At 47.0% G+C, this 23377-nt stretch overlaps 1 protein-coding gene across 5 annotated transcripts in view; it reads right to left on the bottom strand.

Moving 5' to 3' along the window:
* Positions 1-7010: 7010 nt before the first annotated feature.
* The window catches only part of NMNAT3 (nicotinamide nucleotide adenylyltransferase 3), a 97401-nt gene continuing 81034 nt past the window's right edge, over positions 7011-23377 (bottom strand). For 4 of the 5 annotated variants that reach the window (XM_037061176.1, XM_037061177.1, XM_037061179.1 and 1 more), the window contains 3 exons: positions 21354-21537; positions 15884-15966; positions 7034-8217 (listed from right to left, as the gene is read on the bottom strand). In XM_037061176.1, the coding sequence (XP_036917071.1) occupies positions 7835-8217; positions 15884-15966; positions 21354-21537 (650 nt within the window). In that variant the 3' untranslated portion in view covers positions 7034-7834. Of the gene's footprint in view, positions 8218-15883; positions 15967-21353; positions 21538-23377 lie in introns of all 5 variants that reach the window. The other variant, XM_037061180.1, reaches the window with a different exon arrangement.

Genomic DNA, 23377 nt, shown 5'->3' with positions numbered 1-23377 from the left:
AAGCTGCTGTGGTGGGAACAGAGAGAGCGAGAACTGTGGGGGTGAGGGGCTGGGGAGGCGGGGTGCGGGGGGAGGTGGAGGACTGGGGGTGTGTGGAGCAGGCCACCCCAGGGGGAGTCAGGTCTTCACTCCAAAGGCAAGCAAAGGAAGATGGTCTGGAGGGTTTCCTTTAAAAAAAACACCTTTATTGAGGCATTACTTAAAGACCACAATATTTACCCTTTTGTTCATAGTGTGATGAGCTTTGGTAATAAACATCTACAGTTGTGTAACCACCAGCATGAAGGTTAGTTAGAACAGCCCTATCAGCCCAGAAAGTTCCCTGTGCCCACTGGCAGTCGGCCCCCACTCCCTCCCTCAGGTACCCCGGCGGTCTGCTCTCTGCCTCTACAGATTTGCCTTTTCTAGAAATTTCATATGAATGGAATTGTACACTATGCTGTCTTATATGCCTGGCTTCTTTCACTTGGCATATGCTTGAGATTCATCCGTGTTGGTGCAGGCATTGCAATATCTACCATTAGTTCCTTCTTTTAATTGTTGAATATCATTCCATTGTGTGAATATATCCGTTTATCAATTTACCAGGTGATGGACATTGATTTACCAGGTGATGCATTTTCCCAGTGTTTGGCTATAATGAATCAGGCTGCTAGAAACACTCAGACGCACGAGTCTGAGCAGACATGTTTGTGTCTCTTGGGTGGATGCCCAGACGTGGAATTGCTGGGTTGCCTTGAACCTTTCCAGTGGGTCCAGAGTGGGACCTCACTGAGGTTCTCTCACGACGGAGGGCAGGGAGCATCCCCTCCCGTGCTCCATCCTTCAGGCATCTTCTTCGGTGAAGTGTCCTGTTTCTGGAATTCCACATTAGATGACTCACTTGAAGGACCCAGAGGCAATTATATATATTTATGGAGAGGGGTTATGACAGCAAAGGACACGCAGCAGGATCAGCCAGGGGGGAAGATGTATCAGGTGGAGTCTGGGGGCGGGGCCCAGGTGAAGGCTTCTCAAGTTCTGCCTCCTGGGGTGGGGGCTGCACAAAGCACTTTTTTCCTTCAGCAGGGAAACGCCCCAATGGTGGGGGAGGGGGGGCATTGTTTCTGCCCAGGAAAGCCCGCTTGAGACTCCAAATCCAGGGTTTTTTATCTTGGGATGGTGGCGTAGGCACTCCACCTGCATGACCAGCCATGACTATTGAAACGCCAAGCTCCAAGAAGGAAAGCAGGTGTTCACGATAAATCACATTATTCGCACAGTGTAGGCGAGCTGGGACAGCGCCCCAGTGCCCCAGGCAGGTGTACTGTCACTTAGAAACGGAGGCAGCACTCCAAACGTCAGGTTCTCAGATGTCAGCCAGGAGTCACGCCCACGAGCAGGTCCTTCTGCAGAGCAACGCTGGACCTGCCGCATGCGTCCAGACAGATGTTTGGGTCATTTTCCCCTCTACCCAGAGTGTGAAAACATTCTATGAATCTTCAACATGAGAACCTGGTGGGATTTTTGGAGGTAAAATCTACAAAAATTTGGACTATGGTGCCAGGAGTTTCTCATTCTCACACACGGAGTCTCTGGCAACTAGGTGAAGCGACCATGTGGTTATGAAGTAAACTACCAGGTTACTGTGGGGGTACCTTTGCCCAAAAGTCCCCCGTGTTGTGCCCATTCCCCCACCCCCTGTCCGCCACGGATGAAAGTGAAACTACCAAGACATGATCTGCTTGGGGAGGAGAGGTGGCCGATCCCTCAAAGGAGAAGGGCCAAGAGCCCCTTCCTCAAGGAGCTTTTATTGGGTTCATTTTGCACAAGAATACAGGAAAGGATCAAATGATAGATAGCATTCAAAGAACCATGAGGGCTTATTCTCAGTCAGGGTCAGGTAGCCAAAGAGCCATAAAACTTTGAGGAAAAAACTTTTTGCTTGGACCCTTATCATTTAAATGAGAGCATTCTAAACAAAGCAGGTTTCACAGGATTTTACATATTCTTTCTTAGGCCTGATCGCCCCAGGGAACCCACCCTTTCCAGCACAGGGCTGCACCGCCTTCCCCATCATAGGTTTTTAGGCTTAAGTGGATTAGAGCCAGGAAGCGCTTCTCCCAGGTGGCAATGGGGACTCCAGCTATGTCAGAATATCTGGGGGGCAAGAGTCTATCATTTCCTCTTTGTTGCAGCCCCCCACCAGTCCTTCCATGATGGCCTCCCAAGTTATCGTGTCTGGCTTAGGTTGCCCCCCCTTCTGAGGGGTCGTACCCGTCATTGACTAACCAACCAAGCGTTGGGGGCAGAGATGGATGAAGCAGAAGCAGCGCTGCTGCCAGAGACAAGCTTTGTCTCGCATTCTGAAGGTCACTCACTCAGCCTTTTCCATGGGAGGCAGTTTCGACTCCTGAAACCAGGCAGAGCGGTTCCCAACAGTTACGGCTCCAGAGGTCTCTGTTCCGGGAAAACCAACAAAGCCTGTCATTCACTGCATTCGCCTGTTTCTATGGAGTCCAGGTGGTGCTCTGTCCACCAATTTCGATTCTCTGACGAGTCTACTACAAGTAGTCGCTTTTCAGTTTGCTCAGCTATTTTCTTAGAGTGATGGAATGGCAACTCAAAGTGTTTTATATGTAAATCTTTGGATCACTTTTAAATTGGACTTTAGCCTCCCCCTGCACCTTCCCCCTTTCCTCCTTCTTCTTTTGGAATTGTTAAAATTCTCTATATATTCTGGACACAAGTCATTTATTAGATATATATTTTGAAAATGTGTTCTCCAACTTGTCTTCCACTTTCTTAGTGGTGACCCTTGGAAGGAGTTTAGACAGGGACCAGATCTGCACACGCACTAACCTGCGTTGCGGAGAATGAACTGCAGGGGCCAGGAGTGGCTGGGGAGACCATCAGTGGTCCAGGTAAGAGGTGATGGTGGTGTGGGTTGGCAGGTGACTGCAGGATGGAGAAATCAGGCTGCACACAAGGGGCGTACATAAAGTGGGGCTGACGGGGTGTGCAGACACTCACAGGTTTCCAATAAGAGGGAGGTACAGCTCCCCACACTTGTCCACAGAACACAGTATTATAATTGTTTTTCATCGTGAAACTCCCATGAATTTGTGGGATTTTAGTGTTTTGATAATTTGGGAAAGGTGGGATCAGAGGAATTTTAGGGTCTCTTCTGCAGTTTTCAGTCTGTGGTGCCATAAGCATGTCCTTTTGGGGTTATTTTAACAATTCTAAAATATTCTGTGGTGTGTGCCTATGTGCAATATTACAGGTTGTTTATTAGTCACGCACACCTATAATGCTGTGTTTTGGTCTGAGATAATGACTTCTCCCTGAAACTGAACAGCCTATGCTTGGAGACCTTTGCAAAACGTGAAGGCAGAAACACTGTTAGCATAGGAAGTGCAAGGAGGGGATAAGGAAATTCATATTCGTGCATTAATCCAATTACCAAATGTACCCTGCAAATCCGAGCGCTATCGGTTTAAAATGGGATTTCACATCATTCTGTCCCAAGTGACAGACACAGTCAGTATTATAAATGAAAAACCCTTTCCTCAGGCTGGGATGCACAGCCCCTCTCATTTAGGTGAGTGTGCGCTATTGCAGGAGAACCTTTATTTAAGGCTGGAAATTCTATTTACCCAGGAGCCCAAACCGCTGGTTTTCTATTCTTGCAAAATAAACAAAACACCCAGGCAACCTCGATTCAAAGGAGGCCCAAGGGAATGGAAATGAATGTGAAATCAGGTCTGCAGGCCAGGGTCAGCGCAGCAAATTGGGAGCACAGCAGCGACACGTGTTTTCTCTCCTCTGATACTAAGGCCGCGTGAATCAATGGGACAAAGCGAGAGCAGAGGAGTGTGCATGTGAGTGTGTGTGTGTTCGCATGTGTCTGCGCTGCTTTATTTTAGAAGAGAACAAGGTAAAGGCTCAGAAATGAATGTCCTGCTTGGTGGGGCCCCCAGGACATAGTCATGAGTCAGAGAGATGAAGGCATCTCCTCCACGCCTAGCTGGGCCTGGCTGGGCAGGGAGATGGGGGCATGCAAGGACACCAAGTGGCAATAAGGAACCCCCTCTTACGGAGGTGATCGAGCAGCTGGCTCACCATGCTGCTTATTTTGCCCTTTCCTGTCTAAGGACCTTTGTACACACCTGCTGATTGTTCCGAAGGCCAGAGGCCTCCAGGCACCCCCAAGTCTCGTGAATTCATCTTTCAGTCTCAAATCCATCTTCTTTTCCCTGCCACAGAGCAAATCCCTGATGTTCTTTGCAGTCCAAACTTTGTACAATTTTGAAGGCCCCTTTCCAGAATAAGAATAAAGCTTATGAGTGTGAAAGCAGACACCCGCATCATTAGCACCCCCGCCAAGGGTGTTGGAAAGGGCCTGGGCAAGGGAAAGGCTAGCGCTGAAGCTCAGCAGCGAATCGGCAGCCCCTTGCTGTCGGAGCCGTATCACAGTCTGCAATCACGTTTTCAGTCGTGTGAGTGTTTGATTTCTGCCCATCTCCTGGGTGGACTGTGAGCTTTTGGAGGGGAGATACTGTGTCTCTTTTGTTCGTTATCGTACCCTTAGTGTTTAGTCTAGTGCCCAGTACATGAGAGGTCCTCAAGAAATGGGATTTGAATAAATGAACCCTGAATTTTGAATCATAATGAAAACCATAAAACTACGAGCTTCCATCCATTGGCAGTCTCCACTTGCCAGGCCCTGGATGACCTTCCCGAGGGTGCAGGCCTGCTGGGGGCCCCGCCTGTAAAATCGGGAGGGAAGGCCACCACAGCACTGGGGAGTGAAGGGATCCTGGAGCCCAGGGTGTCTCTGAGTCAGGGATGGGACTTCTAATGCCTGCTGTCAAGGGCACTGTGTCCCCCGGAATAAACACGGCTTCATGAGTGGTAGGGACTCTCATAAACTAGCTTTATTCCTTTAAAGAAGAGGAGACTATTCTAAAGCTGCTGCCTCCTGATTTTCCCTGTTGGGAAACAGAGCCCCTTCTCATACGCATGCCCCCCACAGCCTTGTTCTTACACCCGTGGGGCTCAATTAGGATGATCAGTTTGTGCCCTCGTGGTATGTGGCAATGTTTGGGTTGGAATTTTTGTCGTTACAGCAGGGAATGGGGGAATGTTACTACCGGCATCTCACAGATAAGGGCCAGGGAAGCTGCTAAGCACCCTACAAGGCACAGGGCAGCCGCACAGCCTAGAGTGACCGGGCCCAGTGGAGAAACCCTGTCCCAAACCCACAGTCTCCCTCTCCGTCCCTTCTTCTGGACACTACAGCTGTCCACACTTTCCCCCTCCTCTGCCTGCTGTGCTTCGCACAGAAGGGTGGGGCTGCACTGCCCGGACAGCGAGGAGGAAGATACTCACTAGAGTAAGTGTGATGCAATTTCTGTAACCTACTCAGCTTATTAAAAATAATAAACCAATACTTATTCTAACAGGCGCTGTTCCAGGCCAGTGCATCGAATGGCCTGGGAATCTTATTAAAATGCAGATTCCGAGGCAGCTGGTCTGGGGTGAAGCCTGAGAGGTGGCATGACTAACCAGCTCCCAGGGGAATGTGCACACCATGGCCTGAGACCACACTTGGAGCAGCAAACTTCTCGGCACTCAGCACATAGCAAAAGACNGCTGCACTGCCCGGACAGCGAGGAGGAAGATACTCACTAGAGTAAGTGTGATGCAATTTCTGTAACCTACTCAGCTTATTAAAAATAATAAACCAATACTTATTCTAACAGGCGCTGTTCCAGGCCAGTGCATCGAATGGCCTGGGAATCTTATTAAAATGCAGATTCCGAGGCAGCTGGTCTGGGGTGAAGCCCGAGAGGTGGCATGACTAACCAGCTCCCAGGGGAATGTGCACACCGTGGCCTGAGACCACACTTGGAGCAGCAAACTTCTCGGCACTCAGCACATAGCAAAAGACCCCCTGCCTCTGAGAGCTTCCAGTTTGGCTAGAGTTATGCTGGACCCAAAGAAAGGTAGACAGGCTGAAGTCAGAGGCACTCCGAGACTTAGAAAATCAGAGCCGGAGAAGGACTTAGAGAAGGTCTAACCACCAACCCCAACCACCCGCACCCCCATTTAAGAGGTTGGGAGGCTGGGGCTCACAGTGGGGAAGAAAGCTGTTAAAGTCAGAGTTTGCTGTGGCGGCTTTTGGACGAGGCTGCTGGATTCCTACTCCCTTGTATTACCAGGGTCCTTAGGGACCTCTTGAGGGCAGAGGTTGTTCATAGGGGGAACAGGGATGGCCGGCAGCTTTAGATGTTGCAGCGGGGGAGGTCTGGGGAACCCCCACAGGAGGGTCCCACTACACTGCAAATGCTGGGGTATTTCTGGGGAGACGTTAGGTTCCTTTCCACTGACCTTTTGTTTTTCTGCATGACTACATCTAGCAAGGATGAGCTGGGGGAAGGGATGAAGCAGTAATCTGAATGCATTTAGGCATCTGGTCAGCAAGCGTAACAGTAAACTCCAACTGAATTAGGCCAATCAAAACCTCTTTCTAATCAGGAGTGGAGGACTAACCCTGAACCTGCGCCAGGTTCCGTTCCCATCTTCCAGGGCCTACCCCAACGGGCCGCCCACCCAGAGCTGTGGCCTGGAGAACTGTCTGCATGGTGTTGGGAAGCAACTGCTTCCTCCACTGCTAGGACATGGAAACACAAACTTTTTAATTCATGCCAGTTTGACTGGAACAGAACAGTAGCAAAATCACAGAGTAGCTGAAATGAAGAGAAATAGCTGCTATACCAGGTATTAATAATATAACAAAGGGCCCTGGCTGGCATAGCTCAGTGGATTGAGCGAGGGCCTGCAAACCACACGGTCGCAGTTCGATTCCCAGTCAGGGCACATGCCTGGGTTGCAGGCCAGTTCCCAGCAGGGGACACACCAGAGGCAACCATACATTGATGTTTCTCTCCCTCTCTCCTTCCCTTCCCCTCTGAATATAAATAAATAAAAATTTAAAAAAGAAAAAATAATATAACAAAGGAAGAAAAAAAGAGAAACTTTTCATTAGTACTTTTTGATGTCAATTTATATTTATCCCTTTGTCAATACTCAAACAGGTGACTATTAAACACTCAGAAAGACCCTCTAACACAGTTGAGGCTTCTGTCTCACCTCACTTTTTAGAAACCTGGAAATCAAGAGTCCTGGCACTTATAGAATAGTTGTGTTACAAATATCTGCTGTATCAGAAATACAGCAGAAATTGTTTGAGGACCACTCCTTAGAAAGATTTTAGTTTAAATTTTATCAATGGCCAGAAAGCAGGCAGATCACGGTTCTTAATGGAAGGTTCAATGCAAATTAGCAAAGTGCTGCTTCCGAATTTTTAAGCCTTCAGTGTTATTTTGTTTGACACGTGGTGTTGACAAAGCCCACTGTTTGGTAATTCGCATCCTGTCAAATCGCTCCAATCAAGACCAGCATGCTGCACTTGGCTCTAGTTAGAAAGTGCGTCGTGGGCAGTTCTGATCCGACCCCCAGGGGATCCTGCCACGTGCAGAACTGCCCTCCAAGTCCACTTGCCAGTTGGCAAAATGAGAAGGCCCTTTGCCCAGGGGTTCTGAGAACCTCTGCCTACCGGTCTGCCGCACCCTTTTAACTTCCTCCGTACATGTGCAGCCCTGTGATGCAGACACTTGCTCCTCCCCAAAGAGGTACCTCTTCCTGGGACAGAGGATTCTTCAGAAGTACAATCACTGTTGAAACAAAGAGAAAATGGAAAGGCAAAAAATAAATAAGTAAAAGGAAAACGACGACCTTAATGGCTTTCTCCTCAGGAGGAGCTCGGTGGGACAGTGGCTGGCCCTCCCTAGCTTGTCTCTCCTTCACTGTTCCGGGTGCCATTGTCTTTTGGGGAACTGTCCCTGGAGTAGAGGTTGTGGTCCTTGATGTAGGCGATGACAGCATCCGGGAGCAGGTACTTCACACTTCGCCCCTGGCCCAAGGCGCTTCTGACATACGTGGCGCTGATCTCATTCTGCACTGGCTCCCGGACCAGGTGAATGTTGTGCTGGTACCTCCGCAGGAGGGGTGAGCCTGAGATGTACGCCTTAGGGTCGTGACCAGCCCGCCCCACACACACCAAGCCGAACTTCTCCACGATTTCCTGGATGTGCTCATCTTTCCAGAGGTTGGGGGTCTGGAAGGTCTTCAGGACGTCTGCCCCACAGAGGAACTTCAGTTCAGGTGCAGCTGGAAAAACAAGGGTAGATCCCAGCTAAGTTACAGGAAGGGTCAGGGCCAGTAAAGAGAACATATTCCATTTGGAATTTTCATAAATGTTTTTCTTGGAATGTATTGGGCACTCGATGTCTCCACGTTCATGACTTAAAAAGCATGAACCTGAAGCCACTTCAGGGACATATGGTTATAAGTAATAATTCAATCAATAAATCTTTTGTTTTATATTGGTGAAGTGCTAAACACTGTAATACAAAACAGTTTTTATTTTCACTGTTACACCACCAGTCTGTGGCTGAGGGGTCCAAAGGCGGCTGCGCCGTACCCAGAACCCCACCTTCTGATAGAGGTGCGTTCCAGAGCCCTAGGACTGATGAGCTGTGGGCCTCAGGCACGTTTCTGCCCCCCTCACAATCTGTTTCAGCTCCAACACTTCTATAGGTCAGACCTCACCATAAAAGTTCATTATAAAGTATAACCAAAAGGTCTCTAGACCCAAGCTGAGACCTTTCCATCTGTTTTCAATGAAACGAAGCTCTAGAACAACCAGTCGTGGGGATGATCCTTTGATGTTTGTTCTAACCGAACAGTGATTGTGCTCATAAAAGAACACCTAACATTTATTGGATGCTTACTATGAGCACTATTGATTGTTGTTTTTTTTCTTAAGATTTTATTTATTTATTTTTAAGAGAGAGGGGGAGAAACACCAATGTGTGGTTGCCTCTCCCACACCCCCTACTGGGGACCTGGCCTGCAACCCAGGCATGTGCCCTGACTGGGAATCAAACAAGTGACCCTTGCAGGCCAGTGCTCAGTCCACTGAGCTATACCAGCCAGGGTGAGAAGCACTATCGATTGTTAGCCACCTTCAGTGTGTAATCTCATTTGAGCCTGAGGACAACTTTATAGGTATTACTGTTGTGTTCACTTTGCAGAGGGAGAGACAGAGGCACAGAGAGGCAAGTGACTTGCCTGAGGTCACTCATTTAGACAGAATAGATAGGATTCAAAACTGACAGCCAGCCTCCAGGTGGGGCATTTGTAACTGCTAGGCTCTGCTGCCTCCTGCTGGCAGGAATTGTACATGCATCAGAACTGAGAAGGCCTTCCTGGATTCGGAAAGGAAAAATCAAGTCCATGGTAGAAGCAACCAGCAGGACCCCTAGTCCTGTGGGAGGTGGATTCTATCTTTAGCCAACAGCAAAGGCAGGGCTCCTACAGAGTGCTGGCATCTCACAGTCACCAGGAAACCTCAGGTGGGAGGAGCTTCAGGGATACCACCTGCTGGGGAAAAACCTGATGTAAATGTTCAGTTTAGGCTCCTCTACTGCATAACCTTCAAAGGAATCTGGACATGAACTGGAGAGATGAGTTTTAAGAGGAGCACTCAACCAGCTGTGGAGTGGAAAGCGAGAAACCGAAAGTATCGCCGAGATGTCTGAATTCCCGCCTCAGCTGGGCACTGGCTGCGGTGGGACTGGAGCCAAGCTCTTTCCTTCTTCGGGCCTCGGTTTCCCATCTATGAAGTGGTGGGCAATGGACTCGTTTACTCAGCAGATGAAATTACCGGAACATACCTTTGAAACACTGAAGCCACATAATACTGGCGTAACGAAATGAGAGTCACACATCTATTGATGGATGTATTCATGAACCCCCCCCATGGTTCAGGGCTAGGACTCTAGAGCCAGGCACCTTAGTGCAAATCTTGGCTCTGTCATTCAACAGCTGTGTGACCTTGACTTTAAAATGAGGATACTAACAGTACTTGTTAAATAGGATTATTTTGGAATCAAATGAACTCATAAATGTAAAGTACTTAGAACAGGAATTGGAACAGAGTAAGTGTGGTATGTGTTAGCTACCTACCATCCATCCATCCACCTACTCACCCACCAATTCATTCATCAACACATCCATCGGACACTTATGAGGTATCTCCTGGACTTCTAAAAATCAATAAAACTGCATTTAAAATTCAATAACTCACCCTTTTCACTAATTTGGGCTGTCCCATTACTCCAACATATATGTGAATTTGAACTCTTCTACACTAGTAAGGTTTTACTCTTAATTTCTTTCTTATTCAACCACTGTAATATAGCGTAAGACCAGAGTTTGTCCTTTCAAATAGCTGGGTGGTTTTTACATTGTCTTCCTACAGGGGAGGTTACATGATGTGCATTTAATTCCAGGGTCTCCTGAGGCCTGGGGCAAACAACCCCTGTTCTCAAAGGTCAGATATTTGTGGGGACAATATCCACATATCAGCTTCAATACTAGATACTCCTTGATTCATTAACAATGACAGTAAGGGACGGGATCCACTCTGAGCCCTTGCCTGCAGGGGATAAATGTGCATACCTCCCCTGTTCAAGCCAAAGGCAGGTCTTCTTCCTGCAACAGGCGCCTCAGGCTCCAGCTCTGGGTAGTCCTGTCACTGGGCCTCACGGAAGTGCTCCCATATTCCTTCCAAATCCATGCCCCTCATGGCTACAGCATCTTCAGATCGAGTGGCTCTGACCACGCAAGTCCCAAGTCCGTAAGTCTGAGGTGTCGAATGAAGGCTGACAATTTGATTTGTCTGAGCAGTGACACAGTAGCATACATAGGATGTCCACTGGCACTTTCAGGCAGTGTGACCTCTGAGTAGCCACAGGCTTTGAAAAGCAGATGAAGCAGAGATTTAGATGGAATGTGAGGCAAGTGCCACCAGAACCTTTTCCTCTGAGAGTCCAGTTGCCCCAACTCTGTGACATTAAAGAGCACCCACCCTGTGGTTGGTGAGCTCTGGGTTTGAATTCCAGACCTGCTGGGACTCCAGAATGCAGCAGACAAGCCTGCTTCCTCAGCTGTAGAGTGGGGACAATAAAACCTCCTGTGGAAGTTATGGAAATTGAGTGAGGGAGTGAATGCTATGTGAATTTCCTGCCTAGAGCAGTGTGCACATGGCCATGTGGGCCACACAGACACACGCAGGAGTGCAGGACTTCTGGGTCTGCACAGGAGGACACCAAAGATGAAGCCAGGTATTGGCATCTGTACAGAAATAGCCAAATTCACCAGACAGGTCAGTGTGAAATGGAACCAGATGAGGTACCTGCTGGGGCTGTATCGAAAGGGGGTCCACTGAGGGTCGTTGAGATGGGCTCAGCCCCATTGGCCAAAGGTGGGGACCATCTTCACAAAAGAAAGACCTGGTAGGGCTGTTAAAGAACCAAGGCATCATCCATTCCAGTGTTATACCCAAGTCACCCCAAATGCTGCAAGCAATCCACATGAGGCCACATAAGGACTGCAAATCACAGGAGCAATGGGCAAAGCAGGGCTCTGGCACCAGAAAATGCTGAGCTTGGCCTGGAATCTGCAATCCCAGGGTAGAACAACACACAACAAAATACTCAGCACACCAAGTGGTCCATTAGAAGTATGTCACTAGTAATATGCAAGCCATCTCATCAAAAGCCAAGCTTCTGCTGAGAAAAACGGCACCTTCCTTTTTTATCTTTATTTTTATTTTTCCTTTACAATTTTTGTTGTTTTTCAGGTACAGTTGTTTCTATTATCCCATCACCACTTTCCCCCACTCCACCCTCAGTCCTTCCCCCCTTTGGCTTTGTCCATGGGTCCTTTATACATGCTCCTTGAGGACCCTTTCCCTTCTCTTCCCTATTATCCCTCTCCCCTCTGCCTACTGTCAGTTTATTCTTTTTTTCAGTGTCTCTGGTTATATTTTGCTTGCTTGTTTACTTTGTTGATTAGGTTCCACTTATAGGTGAGATCACATGGTATTTGTCTTTTCACTGCCTGGCTTACTTCCCTTAGCATACTGCTCTCCAGTTCCATCCATGCTTTCGTGAAGGGTAGGAGCTCCTTTCCTTCTGCTGTGTAGAATTCCTTGTGTAAATGTACAGTTTTTTGATCCATTCATTTACTGCTGGGCACTTAGGTTGCTTCTACTATTTGCCTATTGTAAATTGTGCTGCTATGAACATTGGGGTGCATAGGTTCTTTTGAATTAATGTTTCAGGATTCTTAGTGTATAGTCCCAGCAATGGAATCACTGGGTCAAAGGGCAGTTCCACTTTCAATTTTTTGAGGAAATTCCATACTGTTTTCCACAGTGGTTGCACCAGTCTGCATTCCCACCAATAATGAACTAGGGTTCCTTTTTCTCCACCTCACCAGCACTTATTGTTTGCTTTGTTTATGATGGCCATTCTGACCAATGTGAAGTGGTATTTCATTGTGGTTTTAATTTGCATCTCTCTGATGGCTAGTGATGCTGAGCATCCTTTCATATGTCTCTGGGCCCTATGTATGTCCTCCCTGGAGAAGTGTCTGTTCAGGTCCTTTGCCCATTTTTTAATTGGATTGTTTGTCTTCCTGGAGTGGAGTTGTGTGAGTTCTTTATATATTTTGGAGATCAAACTCTTGTCCAAGACATCATTGGAAAATATATTTTCCCATACAGTTGGTTCCCTTTTCATTTTGCTTATGTTTTCTTTAGCTGTGCAGAAGCTTTTTATTTTGATAAAGTCCCACTTGTTTATTCTTTCCTTTATGTCCTTTGTTGCTCTAGGGGACATACCAGTGAAAATACTGCTGCATGGAATATCTGAGATTTTCCTGCCTATATTCTCCTCTAGGACTTTTATGGTATCACGACTTATATTTAAATCTTTTATCCATCTTGAGTTTATTTTTGTGTATGGTGTAAGTTGGTGGTCATTTCATTTTTTGCACGTAGCTGTCCAGATCACCCAAAACCACTTGTTGAAGAGGCTATTTTCACTCCATTTTATGCTTCTGCTCCCTTTGTCCAATATTAATTGACCGTAGAGACTTGGGTTTATTTCTGGGCTCTCTATTCTGTTGCATTGATCTATGTGTCTGTTCTTATGCCAGTACCAGACTGTTTTGATTACAGGGGCCCTGTAATATAGTTTGATATCAGGTATTGTGATCCCTCCTACTTTGTTCTTCTCTCTCAAAACTGCTGTGGCTATTCAGGGTCATTATAGTTCCACATAAATTTTTGAAATGTTTGTTTTATTTCTGTAAAAAATGTCACTGGTATTTTAATAGGGATTGTGTTGAATCTATAAATTGCCTTGGGTAGTATGGACATTTGATGATGCTAATTCTTCCAACCCATGAACACAGTTCACCTTCCTTTTTTAAATTGCTCTAGTATTTTTTTCTGATTACCAACATAAGATCTGTGTCAGTTACAGAACATATAGAAAATACATGTTAAAAATAGGAAACAACAATAACAATCATTCTGCTTTCCATAAACCATGAATATTTGGTGTTATTTTTAAATATTTACATTTTAAAAACACACTTGAGATTATATATACAGAATTGTATCTTGGTGTTTTTCCACTTATCTCATAAGCATTTCTGTGTAACATGAAAACCTTTTGTGTACATGCTTTATCCCAGGTACACAGTGTACACAGTGTGATTTACTTACACATTCCCATATATTTAAACACTGAGGTTACTTTTATTTTCTGCCATTATAAAAACTGCTGTGATAAACATCTTTCTGCATAAATCTTTGTCCCAATTTCTAATTCTTCCCACAGCCAGATTCCTAGGAGAGAACTATATCAAGGAAGGGGTGTGGACATTTTTAAAGCCCCTGATAAATTTTGGTAAACTGAAAAGCCCACTTTTCATGCAATGTAAACTTCCTTTTTTAACAGTTACTTTAGATGAGAACAAGAGGAGTAGGATTTAGGGTTTGAAGAAAGGGGACCTAGCAGAGGAGCCTGGGAGCCCCTAGAGAAACAAACCCAGGAAGAGTGAGCTGGGAGCTACGGCAGAAGGAGCGAGAGCCCATCTAAGTGAAGGCAGCGGGGACTGGCTTCCCAGGTCAGAGGTTTCAACAGGGCAGACAAGATGGGAAGTGGGAGGAGGGGCAGGCCAGGTAAGAGCCAGGTGACAGGGATTCTGGAGGCCTTTGCAGAGATGAGAAGTGTGAGAAGATGGGAGCCTCGGAGCAGCGGGGCGGTGTGCCTCCCACAGCACTGGGGCTCCCTGCCTCTCACTGGGGGCCCCAGCACCTCTACTGTTACCTGCCTTTGTGTCTTGCTCAGCTGCCCTCCCACCTAGAAATGCCCCCAACCCCAGATGACCTACTGATCCTCGGAGTCTCGGGGCAGGTGTCTTCTCCTCCAGGCAGCATTCCTAATCCATGCCTGGCCCACCACCACTCATGGCCTGCCTCCAGCTTAGGTCAGGGGTCCAGAGCCGGGTCCAGGGAGGTGCTCAGTGAGCATCTCCAGAACCCTATTAGGAGGGACTGCTGAGCCTGAGATGATTCAGAAAGGAGGTAAAAGGCTGAGAATTAACACTGCACTGTGCTCCTGACTGGGGGGCAGGGGGAGGAGCCCACGTAGCCAGGAGGAGAGGCAGAGACCAGAGGAATATAATACACGTCGTGTAAACTGATCATAGAGGAGAGTCTAACTCCTTTCTTAGGTTCCTTCTCGAGTGCACAGTTCCCCAGAACTGCAAAGCACATCCCCAGAACGCCTATGAAACATGCGGATTCCCAGGTACCATTCCCACTCAGGAGGTCTGGGGGGTGGCCTGGGACTTAGTGTTTTTAACAAGCCTCACAGGTGAGTCTGCTGTGAGTGACCAGCTTTGGGGACTGCTGCACGAAACCTTCAGGGCCTGGTGGCATTTTCGAGTCTTTATTGAAGAATGTTTCCCAACCTGTGTTCTGGGAAGCACTACTTCTGAGAAGTACCGATATGCGTTAAAAGAGTTCCATGATTAAAACATGGTGATAATATTTCCCTTTCCCATAGACCCAGAACGCACATGAACATCGCAGAGGTTCGGAGAAGTCCTGCAGTGAAGAAACCAGGTTAGGTTTGCTCAGCCATGATATTCCCTAACTCTTGTTAGGGAACAGTATCTCGCCAACCAGTGTTGGGAGAGCAGCCGATGGGGCTGCTGGAGCTGCTGCCCAGTGGGTTGGTAATTAATTCCCTTGTGTTCCTGCCCTCCCATCACCTGGTGCTTCTGTCTGTTTGCAAGAGGGAGCTGTGCATTTGACCCCCTGGTACCACAGCTGCCATTGGAGAAAGATGCTACTTTGAAATGAGAGCTGACAAGGTTCCATCACACTCCGGGAGTTGACAACATGGTTACAAATTCAAAGAATAATCCAGATCAACTTTAAATTCCTTTAAAAACAGGTTTTGTCTCCTGAGTAAATCACTGAGTTAACACTGCTATAAGTATTAGTTTCTCAGTTTAAGGCACATTTTGTATTCAAAAAGAAAAAAAAAGACACCATAAAAGAAGAACAAAAAACATTAAACAAATGTTAAAAAAAAAAAAACAACCAAAAACCAAAAAGGCTCAGGCTTTTTAAAAGCCCAGCATCACTCACCCATTTATCCCTGTGTTGCCTTGACTGTAATCCATGTCACAAGTGCAAGTCACAAGGTAAGTAAACCTCTTTGGGGCAGAAAAATCCCAAAGAGCATAATGATTTACAAGGGGGGTAATGGCAGATTGTTCAATCTGACCTTTCAGCCTGGGAAGTGTGACCCCAACCAGGTGGGCCTCAAAATGCTGATCTATGCCCAGAGGGCTGTGACTCCCATTGGCTCTCCCTCCCACAGACAAGGGGGTCAGCACCCACCTGCAGGCGCCGGGGAGACAGCTTTGCCTTGGTCCAGCCCTTCCTCCGGGGGCAGAGATCTGAGCAGTTGGTGGTGATGATGCCTGCGTCGTAAAGATAGGGCTCAGGGTGTGTCTGTGTGGCTCCGTCCCTCAAAGCCACCCCAGAGCTCTCAGATGTTAAGGCTCAGCCTGTGTTTTATTTAGGTAGCACATTCCACAAATACTTGCTGAGGGCCTACTATGTGATGGGCCCTGTGTCAGTTGCTAGATAGAAAGCAGATGTTGTGGGGTCCTTCCAGAATGCCCTGTCTGAGAGAGTTCACTACCTTCTGTGAGCCCTGTGTGAAAGGGGAGAAATTAGCCTAATTCTACTCTTTTCACATTTTCTTTCAATATCTCACTTTTTAAAAATTTATATTTAGAGGGGAAGGGGAAGAAAAAGGGAGAGAAATATCAATGTATGGTTGCCTCTCATGCGTCCCCTGCTGGGAGCTGGCCTGCAACCCAGGCATGTGCCCTGCCTGGGAATTGAACCACGATCATCTGGTTTGCAGGCCCGTGCTCAATCCACTGAGCTACACCAGCCAGGGCTCAATATCTCACTTTTAAAAAAAGGAGTCAAGTAGGGATTAAGGACATGGGCTACTAGAATTAGACAGACCTGAGTTCAAAATACAAAGTTTCATTTGTAAAGCCAAGACAATAAGACTCACTTTTCAGACGTCTGTGAAGATAAATGAGCCATTACACAGTAGGCACTGGCCCACAGCTGGCTCCTGAAAGAGATGCTCGCTCTCATTGTAAGTTAGTATCGAAGAACTGGAGAGCGTGATGGCTGAGTCTCTGTGTGCACGGCTCAGCATCTGCGCAAGGGGGAGTAATGGCAGCGCCTGCCTCCAATGGACGGTTATGAAGATTAAAGGGGAGGAACATGCAAAGTGCACCAAACAGTGTGTGCATGGCGCAATCTCGTTACATGTTAGCATTTTGAATATGATTAGACTCACACCAACCTGGCATGTGTGGCTCTTTCAGCATTCTGTCTTCAAATTGCTGTGTCTGCTTCTTTTTTTCAGGTAATCACTGTGTCATATTGATTTGATGGTCCATCTTCTACCTACTGTGTTATGCATTAACTAAAGCTGTATCTGGGAGGGAGCAGTGCCTGGTGGTGAAAGCATGTGCTTTGCAGCCAGAGAAGGTGGGTTCAAGTTTAGGTTCTCCTGCATATATGATCCTGCATGGGTCGCTAACACTCTCAGCACACCTCACTTACCTAGTCTCTTAATTGCCTGTGAGAGTTAATGCTGGCCTCATCCCCACTGAGTGTCATGAGATCATGAAGGAGGGAGTGCTCCACCCCGCCAAATGCTGGGGGAAAGGCTCAGTGCTGATTATTACTGAGGGAAGGCTCAGTGTAAGGGTGAAGTTCTACGGTTAGACTGACTGGACTGGAACTCTGGTTCCAGCTTGTAGCTGTGCAATCTTGGTGAGTTCCTCATGCAACCTGTCTCCAGTCTCCTCATCTGTAGGGTGGGGGATAATGACAGTACCCACACAGAGAGCGGTTGTGAAGATCAACTGAAGAGCTTAGCACTGGCCCACACACAGGAAATGTCCAATAAATGTTAGCTGTTACTGTTGTTATTGCTGTCGGTCTATCTTGCCCACCAGATTGTGAGCAGGGAGCTCATTTAATTCATCCTCATAGTCTTAGTACCCAAGAACTGCTTACATCATTGGATGAATTCAGGAATGATGGAAGGAGTAGATAAATAAACACATTTAATTCTGGTCCAAAGTCCTTCCTGATGATGGCAGAGACTCAGCTGAGTTTCCTTAAGGCCTAGCTATGTTTCCATATTGTCTTTCTGCTTTGGTTTTGCTAAGGTTCATCTCTGAGATTTCGCTCCTGGGTTAGTCTGAAATCTCACATCAGACTGAAAGAGGCTGGAGTTTCCCTTCTGTTTTCTGATTGTAGGAGTTTGAGTATGTCACTGACCCTTCCAGAGCCTCCATTTCCTAATCTGCAAAATAGGGCTAAACCCACCTACTTCTCAGAGTTGCTGAGCTGGTTAGACATTATATACATGAAAATGCCTGGTACACATAGTAGGTGATCAATAAAAGTTGGTGATTATCATTTCATCTTACTTACCTTGAAGATCCTAGTTAACCCTACTTTGAATAATTACCTAGATCTCTGAACTCTGGTCTGCAAATGATGACTTTTGGTGCCAAATGCCTTCTCCTCACAGGCCTCCACTCTGCCTCCATGGGAAGTGTCCCTCCCTTCCTTTTGTTGCCTATCTGAGTGGTGCCCTGGCGTGCCTGGCCTTGGGCCTGAGGACTGACCATGGGTGACCCTAGCAACATGTTCTCTATGTCCTGAGCAGCCCCACTGGTCTCCAGGGACACCCAAGCAAAGGGCTGCCGGGGCAGGAGCAAAGTCAGCCATGGGCTGTTCCCACCAGTCGGTCCCATGAGCACAGCTTCAGGGCCCAGTGGACTGGGGCTCCACCACTTGCTTATTTGTTGTGTGACTGGGACAACTTAGCTTCTCTAAACCTCAGTTTCTTCACCTGCAAAATGAGGACAATGGAAGATTGTGTCTGCAAAGGGGCACATGAGAGGACGATGATGGCCACAGCTGGGGGAGTGTGTGCAAGGCTCTCCCCCCCACAACATGGGGAAAAGGAAACGAGTCATCAAATGTCCGGAAGGCATGACAGCTGGCCTGCATTTAAAAACTGGAGTAAAAATAAGCAACCTCATAAGGAGAAAAAGAATCCTCAATAAGCCCCCCAGTGAGTTCACTTTTTAGTGATATTTGTCACATTACGGTGATGGACATTCACTGCTGACTCTATCAAGAAGGTACTAAATTGAACAAAGGGTAGAGCGGATGTACCGAACTTCTAAAATCACCCAGCTCTACAACTTTAACCAGATTTGCAATCTTAAAAAAAAAATAAAAGTGCTTCTGGTAGTTTTAGAAAAACATTAATAATCAAATCAAATTTTCTGATGCATTGGAGATGAAGCTCTCCAAATATTGAAAAAATATATGATAGTTGTCTCATAAAATGGTGTTGACGATCTGTATCGGTGGGTTCTCGACCTTGGCTAAACAAAATAAATCATTTGGGGACTTTTAAAAAATTGCCCATGCCTAATCCCCCAACCCAGACATATCACAACCTTGAGGTGGGGGGTGCTGACCACTTTTTTAAAAAGCTTCCCAGGAAAACAATAATCTTGGGGTGGGTGAACATTTCTTTTAAAGAAGCTTCCCAGGTGATTCCTGCAGCCAGAGTTGAGACCATCTCGGTACTAATGAAAACCCTGATTCACATACAAGTTGCCAAGGCAACTGAGGCTGTGGCCTCAGTTCTGGCCACATGTTAAAATCACCAGGAGCTCTTAAAAATCTGATGCTCCACCCAGACCAATGACAACCCAGCCTCTGGAGTAAGATCCAGAGGCTGACACTTTATTTATTTTCAGAGAGAGGGGGAGAGGAGAAAGAGAGGGAGAGAAATATTGATGTTAAGGAGAAACACTGATTGGTTACCAGGGACCGAACCTGCAACCTAGGCATGTGCCCCGACCAGGAATCGAACCGGAGACCTTTCACTTTGTGGGATGTCAACCAACCAATTGAGCCACACCAGTCAGGGCAGCATTGACACTTCTGGAAGCTCCCTAGGTGATTCAATGTGCAACCAGGGCTGAGAAGCACTGGACTAAAGGATACAGTAAAAAAACCCACATGTTCAGTAAAATTTTAGCTCACACCTGCGTTTTGCAGCAGAAACTCTAGTAATATGATGTAGCACTGTGGTTAGTTCCTATTTATCCAAAAACGGCTTCTCTGCTTTGAGGATAAATTATAGGCCAGTGTCAGGAATGTAAAGAATGTAGCTCACATTATTAAGCACCTACCAGAAACCATACGTTTCCCCTACACTATCTAATTCACACTGTACCCAGTGAAGTAGGTGGTGTCATCCCCATATTATTAGGTGAGGAATTGAGGCTCAGAGAGGCTAACTCACTTACATCCAGTCACTTAGCTAGTAAATTGGGCTCCAAAATCTGGGCCCTCGGCCACACTCCACAGGGCCGAGGACAGCATCTGTTTCTGCTTACATACTCGAACTAAATGATTTGTTAGGTTGTCTATTGTTTTGTTTCTGTTCCTCCGTTAGCCTAGATAATGAGGGCTGACTATATGGCTTATTCTGAAAAAATGGTCTAGGTGTAAATTTATTCCTTCTGTTACAAAAAAAGAGAGCACATGTCCTAACAATTATTTCATATTTATTCTCCCTTTAACTTGGCAATGGGTTCTGAAGTAGCACTGTAACTGCTGCATGCTTTTAGCTGGCTCTTTTCCCACTAAAAGGTAAATACTAAGAACCAGGGTAAGTAACTAAATATTAACCTGTACTCAAAGGGTAAACATTTATCTCCCAAGTGACTTTGAAGATAAGTAAAAAATGAAAACCTAAACAGATTACAAACAGAGCTGCTAATTATCTGACCTTGTCCCTTGTGCTTCCTATTCTGACAAGGCTCGTTCTTCCAAATAGGCAGACACAGCCCACAGTTTGCAGTCGCTTCCAGCAGAACTGGCTGCCCGGCAGGCACGCTCACAGCCCCCTGGGACAGCCCCACTCACAGCCCCCTGGGACAGCCCCACTCACAGCCCCCTGGGACAGCCCCACTCACAGCCCCCTGTGACAGCCCCACTCACAGCCCCCTGCGACAGCCCGGACAGGCAGGGCTTCTGCTTCTCTAGCCAACTCCCTTCCATTCCCCAGACACTCGTCAGGGACCCATCGTCCTAACGTGCAGGACTCGCCAGGGCTTTTAAACAGCAAATTACTTACGCCGAATGCTAACAGCAATTCCAAGAGAAAAAAAAAAGCACAATTATTTCTAGATTCACAGTTTTTCCCCACATATTTTGAAGTCTAGACTGGTAGAACCCAGGCTTTGTATAATTAGAAAGAGACGGCCTATTATGTATACACAGTTTTCAACCTACTCAAGGAAGACAATAATAAAAGGTTCCACTTACTGGATATTTTTATGTGGTTCTGGGTCAGAAAAGTTATTTACATCTTTAAAATCCGAGTTAGGAATTATTGCCCCCATTTTGCAAATGGGAAATGTGTCTCAGAGAAGTTAGGTCAGATGTCTAAAGCCACACAGCCACCAAGCGGCGGCACTGGAGCCGGATGGTGCAGCCTGCTCACACAAGACTGGGCATTTCTAGAAGCCCACCCTGAAGGGCAGTGGTTTGTGATTTTTCTCATTCCGGACCTGTCTGAGGGCATGTGTCCATTGGTCTCTCTCCCTCTAGGGTGAAGTGCTTCTTGGCTTATGGCTCAGAAGGCCCAGCTGAAGCCCCACTCATCATGCCACCCCCACCTTCCGCCCCGTGGACCCTGGTCATCTCAGGAATGCACCCCCACTGTTACCTCAGCACCTTCACCGTCTCAGTCCACTGCGCCTGCTCACTCTCCCAGGGGTCCACCCGAATCCAGTCGGACATCTGCAGGGCCAGCCGGACCATGGCCACTCGGTGGTGGGCAGCTGCAAGGTCTTTCTTCTTGTAGTTGTCGTTGACAGGAGAGATGATACCCCCGACCACCTGGTACATTCCTAAGCAAAGGAGCACAGTGGTGTTGCACTTACAAATGCTCGCCACCTGGCAGCGTGATTCTGGCGGGTGCTAAAGACCTCTGTGTCTCATCCTGACATTCTCTCCCGAGGGGCCAGCTCCCTTAGGCGAGGGGGAAGGCCACCTCAGGGACCACACACGCTCTTCTCCTCCAGAGTCTTCTCCAACCAGAGTAACCCCTCCCGAGAGGAAGGTTGGGAGTGTGGAGCCAGATGAGGCTCCCAGGTAGCCATGTGGACAGTTCAGGTCAGAGTATGTAGGAGGAACACCATGACTTCCCCCATCTGGGATTTAACAAAGGCACCATCATTCTCTAATCAAGAATGGGATGATAGTTACATATAGCTTCTTAGCCCAAACAGGAGACTTTGCGGATCAAAGATGATGGGGTGGGCACTTTATTGAAGCCAGGCAGGTGGGAGATGGGAGGTAGGCTGAATGCGCAGGCCCCACACTGGCTTTGGGGGAGTGTGCTGTAAGGGAACGGGAAGGCCTGGTGTGGAAGAGATGGGGGCTGGGCTGGCTGGTGAGCCTCTTTGGCTCAGGGTCTGGAGAACGGGGGGCTTCACGTTTAGAGCCACAGCGACACTGCAGGAGCCACAGAGAAGCCCCACGGAGCAGCTGTGAATGGGCTCAAAGCCCTTGGGTCGGAGTTCACAGGACGCCTTAGGCAAATTATCAGACCTTCGGGAAAAATGAAATACTTAGCCATTTGAACTTCAGTTTTCTTATCTGTAAAATGCATTGAGACCTGCTTGGCAGGTCCTTGTGGTAAGGATGAAATTAGATAAGGTTTACGTAGTGGTAAAATACTTTGATTTAGTAAATGCGTATATATTTAAAAAACCGTATCAGGAAATATAATAGGCAAACACAGGAGCGTAAGACACACACGATTCGACGCAGAGGTATAAGGTACACCCTGCTCTAACCACCACGTGGGTTAAGACGTGGAACTCTGCTGGTGCACCGGAAGTCCCCATCATAGCCCCACTCTGATGGAAGTTCATCACCGTTCTTACTTTTTTAAATTAATTCTCTTGTTTTCCTTTATAGTGAGTGTTACCTTTATTACTAATGTGATATAATAAGTAAACTTCATGTACTTACGCAGCCTTAAAAACATAGATTCATGTTGCCTTCTTCTGAAAGTTTCATAAATGAAACCATACTGAATGTATTTTTCTGTTAAGCCTTTTCCACTTTATATGAGTAAAATTCATGCAGTACAACCGGTTTTATTGCTGCATAACATTCCGCTGTCTGATCATATGACCAGATAACTGATCTACTTTACTGCTGATGGACTCAGCTGGATTCTGGCTTCAGACAAACACAAACAAGGTTGTTATAAAATTCTTGCACAAGTCCCCCTGTGCACACAGGCTCGCGTTGCTTAGCATACATTCCGAGGAGTGGAACTGCTGAGTCAGAGGGGAGGTGTGTTTGCAGCTTTACTAGAGGATGCTGAGCAGCTCTCCAGTGTGGCTGTAGCTGTTGATCCTCCAACCAGCGGTGTACGAGAGCTTCATCTGCCCCACACCATGTCATGTGGGGTTACTGTCAGGATTTCCCCAGTTTACAGATGTGCAGTTACAGTTCGCTGTGGTGTCAATGTTCGTTTTCCTGCTTCCAAGTGAGACTGAGCCTTTGGTCACATATGTTATTAAGCACGCAAGTTTCGTTTTTTTACGAAGTGCCTGTTCCAATCTTTTCCCCCTATTTTGGGTTGTCTGCCTTTCAATCATTTATTTGTAGAGTTCTTAATATATTTCAAATACTTTCCTTTTGTTGGCTGGTTCTATGTCATAAATATCCTCT

This window comes from Sturnira hondurensis, unplaced genomic scaffold, assembly GCF_014824575.4.
Source record: "Sturnira hondurensis isolate 20B ecotype Veracruz unplaced genomic scaffold, ASM1482457v3 Scaffold0013299, whole genome shotgun sequence".
In the NCBI taxonomy this organism is placed as follows: Eukaryota; Metazoa; Chordata; class Mammalia; order Chiroptera; family Phyllostomidae; genus Sturnira; species Sturnira hondurensis.
Note: the sequence above shows the minus strand (reverse complement) of the source record. Positions and strands in the feature narration are given on the sequence as shown.